Source organism: Penaeus chinensis, chromosome 9 (genome assembly GCF_019202785.1).
Source record: "Penaeus chinensis breed Huanghai No. 1 chromosome 9, ASM1920278v2, whole genome shotgun sequence".
NCBI lineage: Eukaryota > Metazoa > Arthropoda > Malacostraca > Decapoda > Penaeidae > Penaeus > Penaeus chinensis.
In genome coordinates this window covers 9338235-9345734 of record NC_061827.1, presented here as the reverse complement: position 1 = coordinate 9345734, position 7500 = coordinate 9338235, and the positions used below count along the sequence as shown (strand labels likewise).

General features: G+C 37.7%; 1 protein-coding gene across 1 annotated transcript in view; it reads right to left on the bottom strand.

Moving 5' to 3' along the window:
* The window catches only part of LOC125029155 (lipase 3-like), an 11380-nt gene that overhangs the window by 2616 nt on the left and 1264 nt on the right, over nt 1-7500 (bottom strand). Inside the window, exons 2-8 of the mRNA XM_047618994.1 lie at nt 5192-5390; nt 4598-4711; nt 3998-4112; nt 3117-3267; nt 2226-2309; nt 1304-1462; nt 679-763 (exon numbers count right to left, since the gene is read on the bottom strand). Coding sequence (XP_047474950.1) covers nt 679-763; nt 1304-1462; nt 2226-2309; nt 3117-3267; nt 3998-4112; nt 4598-4711; nt 5192-5390 — 907 coding nt within the window. The remainder of the gene's footprint in view (nt 1-678; nt 764-1303; nt 1463-2225; nt 2310-3116; nt 3268-3997; nt 4113-4597; nt 4712-5191; nt 5391-7500) is intronic.

The window sequence follows — 7500 nt, the reverse complement described above, 5'->3', positions numbered from 1 at the left end:
AGGAAAGAGAGAGAGAAAGAAGGAAGGGAAGAAGGAAAAAATAGTAAGAAGGAAAGAAGAAAGAATGAAAGAAAGAAAGAAGAAAGATTGAAGAAAAGGAAAGGAAGAAGGAAAGACAGAGAGAAAGCAGGAAAGTAGGAAAGAAAGAATTAAAGAAAGAGAAGGAAAGAAAGAAGGAAGGAAAGAAGGAAAGAAAAAAAGGAAAGAAAAAGGAAAGAAGGAAATAAAGAAAAAAAGGAAACAAAGAAGGAAAGAAGAAAAGACAAAAAAGAAAAGAAAGAAAGAAATAGAGAAAGAAGGAAAGAAAGGAAGGAATAAAGAAAGAAAGAAAGAATAAAGAACAAAGGAAATAAAGAAAGAAGGAACGAAAGAAAGAAAGAAGGAAAGAAATAACAAAGAAGGAAATAAATAAAGACAGAAGAAAAGAAAGGAAAGAAGGAAAGAAAGAGAGAAAGAGAGAAAGAGAGAAAGAAGGAAAGAGAGGAGAACAAGAACAAGAACAAGAAGGAGGAGAAGAAGAAGAAAAAGGAAAGAAAGGAAGAAAAAAAGAAGAAAAAGAAAAAGAAGAAAAATAAAAAGAAGAAAAAGAAAAAGAAGAAAAAGATGAAAAAGAAAAAGAAGAAAAAGAAAAAGAAAAAGAAGAAAAAGAAAAGACAGACGAAGAAATAGACTACGGACGGGCAAGGATCAGCTGGGAGTAGTGCGTGAGGACCCTGGTAGCGACGCCGGCGGGGGTGTGGGCGACGATCACGGGGAGGTAATCCTGACGAAGAAAGAGAGAAGAGAAAGTCAATCAATAAAAGAGAAACAAAAAATGATGGATAGGTCATTATCTGAGTCACGGGGGGGTGGATATTATTATGAAATCGCGTTTGCATAGCGTATAGAGTGTTATTATCGTGGGAGGAATGGAGGTAGGGAGGGAGGTAGGGTAGAGGGAGGGAGGGAGGGAGGTAGGGTAGAGGGAGGGAGGGAGGGAGGGAGGGTAGAGGGAGGGAGGGAGGGTAGAGGGAGGAAGAAATGAGATAGGGAGGGAGGAGGAAATGAGGGAGGGAGGGAAGGAGGGCGGGAGGGGAGGAGGTTGAGGGGAGTGAAGAAAGGAGGGTAGGGAGGGAAGGAGAAGGGTAGAGGGAAAGGAGGAGGGAGGAAGAGAGGGAGGGAAGGATGGAAGAGGAAATTAAGGATGAAGGGAAGAAATGGGGAAGAAAGTATAGAGGCAGAGAGTAGAGGGACTGCAGGATAGACAGACAAACAAACAGACACACAGACACATAATAAAAAAGGAAGGTAAAAACCCACCCACCCTTTCAATCGCATGTCGGGAAGGTCCAGCAACAAGACCAATAATCTTGAGGCAAACGCCCCTTGTCAGCGCGTCGGGAGAACAGAGGTTGGCGAGGCTGGTCTTCCCTTCCACGGACAACCGACCTGTCTCGTACTTGCTCTCACTCCCACCCACTATCTAGAAGGAAATGAAGGTTGGGTAGAATATGTCTGGAAATTCGTTTATGGTGATATGGACGTTGTAAAGGATGGCGAAAAAGAGTGAACGAGATTTTTTTTTTGTGTGTGTGTATTCCCCCATGAGTTCATATCTTATTTTGTATACACCCCCCACTCCCATGGATTTACACACACAAAAAATAGTATATTCCCCATGAGTTCACAAAAAAAATAAACTTTTTTCTTGTATATACCCCCATGAGTTTACACACACAAAAAAAAATTAAAACGTTTTTTTTGGTTTATTCCCAATGAGTTGAAAAAAATAAAACGTTTTTTTCATATTCCCCAATGAGGTCACAAAACAAGTAACACTTTTTTTTTTGTATTCTCCCTCATGAGTTCATAAAAAAACAAAGAATATTCCCCATGTATTCACTTTTTTGTATATTCCCCCAAGAGTTCATAAAAAAAAACAAAAAAACGAACTTCTATAAACACGAGTGATCACACATCATGTCCATTCACAGCAATATCAGCACAGTGAAAAAGCAGTTTATGTATGGGTAAGGTTAATGTGCTGTAATTATGCTAAACAATTTGCAAATAAAACAAGAGGAAGATCATTAAACCACTCGTTTGCATACAGGTAAAGAATGTCAATCAAAATGCCGAAGGGAACAGACCTTTTAACTGATTCCAAGGAAAGAATATGTAATCTCGGAAAGAATTTAACCTGACCTTCAATCTAAATGTACTTACATCCTCCAAATAATACTCACTTGGCTGAAAATAGAGAGCATCCTATAACCGGCGAAAATATTATGGATGTACGCCGAGGGGGCCATAGCAACCATCTTCCGGATCTAAGATTGGAAACGATACAGAAATAATACGAAGAAAACGTGAATGTCTCTTTTTTTCACACGACGGTTGAAATCTAAGATATTTTGTTCTAATGAAGAGATTCTTTAAACCCGTCCCAACAGAATACTCTATATAGTAATATATGACCTTTGATACCTGGCACATTTATTTGTTTAAAACGTTAAACATTAAACATCATATCATCAAAACTACCAATTTATCCACTCACTACCATTTATCCTCATTACCTTATCATCAACTAAACCAGAATCTATCAACACATGAATGTTAAAAAAAAAAAAAAAAAAAAAAAAAAAAAAAAAAAAAAAAAAAAAAACTCTCTCTAGGGTGAATTGAGACAATCTGACCCAGCCGTTGATGTGAGGCTAGTAGTTCATCATGACGAAGAACACGGATATTAATACAAACTAATGATACAAAAATAATACAAAATAAATGAAAACAAAACAAAAATAATGCGAAGATGTACTTATCCTTATTTAGTATTGTTTTTCTTTCAATCGTATTACCAGAACTACCAATCTATCCTTGACCACTTATCCCCATCACCCTCTCTCTCGCACGGTGAAATCTATCATATGGACGCTAAAAAAAAGAAATAAAGTTCTCTAGCCGTTGAGGTAAAGAATTATTAATACAAACTAAAAAATATATATATTTTTTTTAGTTTTTTCTCTTCTTTCCATATTGCCAAAACTACCCAATCTATCCCTTACTAAGGTGATATCTCTCGACACATGAATGCTACACTAAAAGAAAAAAAAATACATAGGGTTAAATGGTACCCAGCCATTGATGTGAGGGTAGTAGTTCATCATAGCGAAGAAGACAGTGGTGCCCATGGAGTGTCCTACGTAGTCCAGCGTCGGCGCCCGCGTGGTGTTCCTGACGTAGGCCAACATATCCGGAAGGTCGTACTGGGCTATTTCGTCCCAGCTGAAGTTATGCAAGGTACTTTAACACAGGTAGGACCACTCCGTCTTGTTGAAAATCCTTCCTTCATTCAAAACACGTAACAGTTAATTCTGTTTATTTTCTTTACTGAACCATTTTTAGAGAAAATGCACTAAAAAAACACGTGCCATAATATTGTACGGATTGATAGGTACATAATTATTTGTATAATTTACTCGATATTGTTATAATGATTACCAGAAGCAAGTCAATTTCACTTTTGGGATCAACAGGCTAAACGTGGCGCCACCTAACTCATACTTACCTTGAAGTTATGTCTGAATAGAAGTATTTATTTATTCATTAATTCATTTATTTATTCATATATTTATTCATTATTCTTATACATATACGCATAGGCATACGCTCCATTTGAATAATTAAAGAGGCAAAAGGATACGAAAGGGACCGAGAGATAGACAGATAAACAGGTGGGCAGGCAGGCAGGGAGATAGATAGGTGGATAGACAGACAAATATATAGATAGCTAGATAGATGGAGAGACATATATATATGTATATATTACATATACATACATATATATATATATATATATATATATATATATATAAAGAGAGAGATAAAGAGAAGGAGAAAGAGAAAGAGAAAGAGAGAGAGAGAGAGAGAGAGAGAGAGAGAGAGAGAGAGAGAGAGAGAGAGAGAGAGAGAGAGAGAGAGAGAGAGAGAGAGAGAGAGAGACATATAGGCCTACCTGAAATCCCAGAACTCGGGCTGTTCAGGCGAGAGTCGTACATGGCGGCGGCTGTACGTGTTTCCTCGCGCGTTTCCCAGCCACACATCGTAACCAGCGTCCGCTAACATAAAGGCTGTCGAAAAAAAACTGTAATGGGACTTACTGCGCATGTAATAACCAAACCAATTATGCACTCGAATAAGTTTAGGCACAGTTTACGTAGATATATAATTGGTCTGGTTGGATTCTAAAATATGAGCAAGACACCCACACACACACACACACACACACACACACACACACACACACACACACACACACACACACACACACACACACACACACACATACACACACACACACACACACACACACACACACACACACATACACACACACACACACACACCCCCCACGCACACACACAGACACCCCCCCCCACACACACACACCTACACCCCCCCACACACAAACACACATACTTACCCCCCCCCCCACACACACACAAACAAACACACACATACACACGCCATCACACCTACATTCCCTTTCAAAGCAAATACATTCGACAGAACTTGGAAAAACCTCACTCACCCACGAAGCACAACAGAGACCTACCTAGCGCCTGGTGTGGATCATTTAACACGAAATCGTCGGACGAGGAGAGGACGCCGTGCATGAGCAGGACAACCGGGCGCTTCCCTTGGGCTGAGCCGCACCTCCTTGAGATCTCTGTCCGTGGAGAAGGTGGGTTTGAGTCTTATCTGTCTTAAGAGGATCTATATTATACACGCAGGTAGAAAGATGGGGAGAGAGAAGGAGGGAGGAAGGGAGGTGTGAGGGTAAGTGTGAATGAGAAGGAGGGGGAGAGGGAGAGGGAGAGGGAGGGGGAGAGGGAGAGAGAGAGGGAGAGGGAGAGGGAAAGGGAAAGGGAAAGGGAAAGGGAAATGGAGAGGGAGAGGGAGAGGGAGAGGGAGAGTGAGTGGGAGTGGGAGTGGGAGTGGGAGTGAGAGATTTAGAGGGAGAGGGAGAGGGAGAGGGAGAGGGAGAGAGAGAGAGAGAGAGAGAGAGAGAGAGAGAGAGAGAGAGAGAGAGAGAGAGAGAGAGAGAGAGAGAGAGAAAGAGAAAGACAGAAATAGAAAGATAAGACAGGCAGACAGCCAGGCACATAAACAGAAAGAATGAGAAAAAAAACCGATTACATGTACTTACCTCGACTATGAACTTTCTTTAACCATTCCAACAGAATCCATCTCATGCCTTTCGACTCGTGCGTTCGGAAGCGGCGGGTGCAGGGGCGGGGCGTGGGGGTCAATCCGCGGGGGATCCTGTGTAGCTGAAGAACGTACCCATCGCGGGTGGTCACGTGATGCACTTCAGCCGGGTAGCCGCGGATTCGAATCAGTTCAGACTGCAAATCCAAATCTCATGAAAAATAAAAACAGCCACAATAAGAAATGAAATGATATCGATTGTATTTATCAAATCCGGATTAGGGACTGGGAAGCTTTTTTTGTTGTTGTTGTTCTTTTGAAAATAAGATTCATAATGATTTTTTTTTTTTGGGGGGGGAAGAAATGTAACAGAAATTCGGAAAAAATGTGAGTTGATTTCTTTTGGGAATGTAATGACATTGTAATGGAATATATGAAAAAAAATCGTACTTAAAAAATGTAATGTATTAACGAAAAAAAGGGAAAGGGAAAAAGAAAAGAAGAGAAAAAAAAAAAAAAAAAAACTCACGCGCTATTGTACACGTATAAATGCTACCAGTAAAAAAACGAAAGAAAGAAAGAATAAAAAAAAAAAAAAAAACATAAAAACACGTGACCTGAATTTCGAGGCAAAGCTAAAGAAGAGAGAGAGAGAAAGAAATACACAAAACACACTAAGCCTCTCTAGTTGATTTACACCTTTTCCTTTATATCTCTCATGCCTTAAAACTGTAATACAATGATTTCCCATAAATAAAGGATCATTTTAATTTATGTTCGTACTTTATGTCCATACTTTTAAGAGGTAGTGCACGGGGGAAGAGGGAGGGAGGGGAAGGAGGAGGAGGGGGGGTTAAATGGAGGAAAAAATGACTCATCTCTGTGTTAATTCTGTGAAAAAAAAATTGTACTAAACGGTTTACAAAAGTGACCTTAAGCTACCAATACCTAGTGACCATAATCATAATAAATTCTATTACACACACAAAAAAAAATAATTAAACGTTATTCATTTGTTTATTTTTCATTATTTGGTTTTAACAAGGGATCTGAACTAACTCATTCTGTATTGAAGGATCTGAACTAACAGCTAACAACCGATTCGAACTCGGTTGTTAGCATTAACAATCATTTATAACAACGGACAACGCTGACGGTACAGTCATTTACAGTTAAAAAAAAGGAAAACATATAGCCATATGTCCTAATTATGTAAAGTATGTAAAAGACCTCATTAGATGTAATTCAACTCAAGGTGGAATTCAGGACGTGTTTGATAACAGTTTTGACCTTGACTTTGCAACTTAGAGAAACGAACTGTCTGTGCGTATGACTTTTCTGCAATTCAGTTCAATTAATTCAGTTAATGGTAATGACAATTATAAAAGTAACCATAATAATGATAATTATAAAAGTAACCATAAAAATGATAATTATAAAGATAACGATTATTATTGAATATGACGATGATTATGAAAATGATGATAATTATAAAAAACGATAATTATGAATAGGACGATAATTATAGAAATGACGATACTTATAAAACTATGATTAATATAAAAAAGAGGATAATTATAAAAAATATGGTGATGATGCTAATACTAATAATAACAACAATAATGATAATAGTAATAATAATAATGATAATAATGATAATGATAAGGATAATAATAATAATAATAATGATAATAATAATAATAATAATAATAATAATAATAATAATAATAATAATGGTAACAATAATAATGATAATAATAATAATTATAATTATAATGATAATATAAAAAAAATAGATAATAATAATAAAGAATTATAATAATGATAATTATGATGAATATAATAACAGTAAAAATAATCATAATAGAAGTTTAGTTTAGTTTTGATTCCATTTATTACAATGGATATTCTTGGTGTGACATACTGTCTGTTTCATTTTGCTTCTAAACTATCCCCTGTGTGCGAGGGATTCGAACGCAGGTCTGCAAGATTGCTAGACGAGAACGCTACCGCTGCACCACACACACACACACACACACACACACACACACACACACACACACACACACACACACACACACACACACACACACACACACACACACACACACACACACACACACACACACACACACACACACACACACACATATATATATATGTAAACACACACATTTATGCATGAAAGTAATGAAACACACATACACACACACACACACACATATATATGTGTGTGTGCATATGAGTTCATATATGAATGTGCGCGCTTTTTCATTCTGTTGGTATTTTTAGCTCATCTAAATGGAA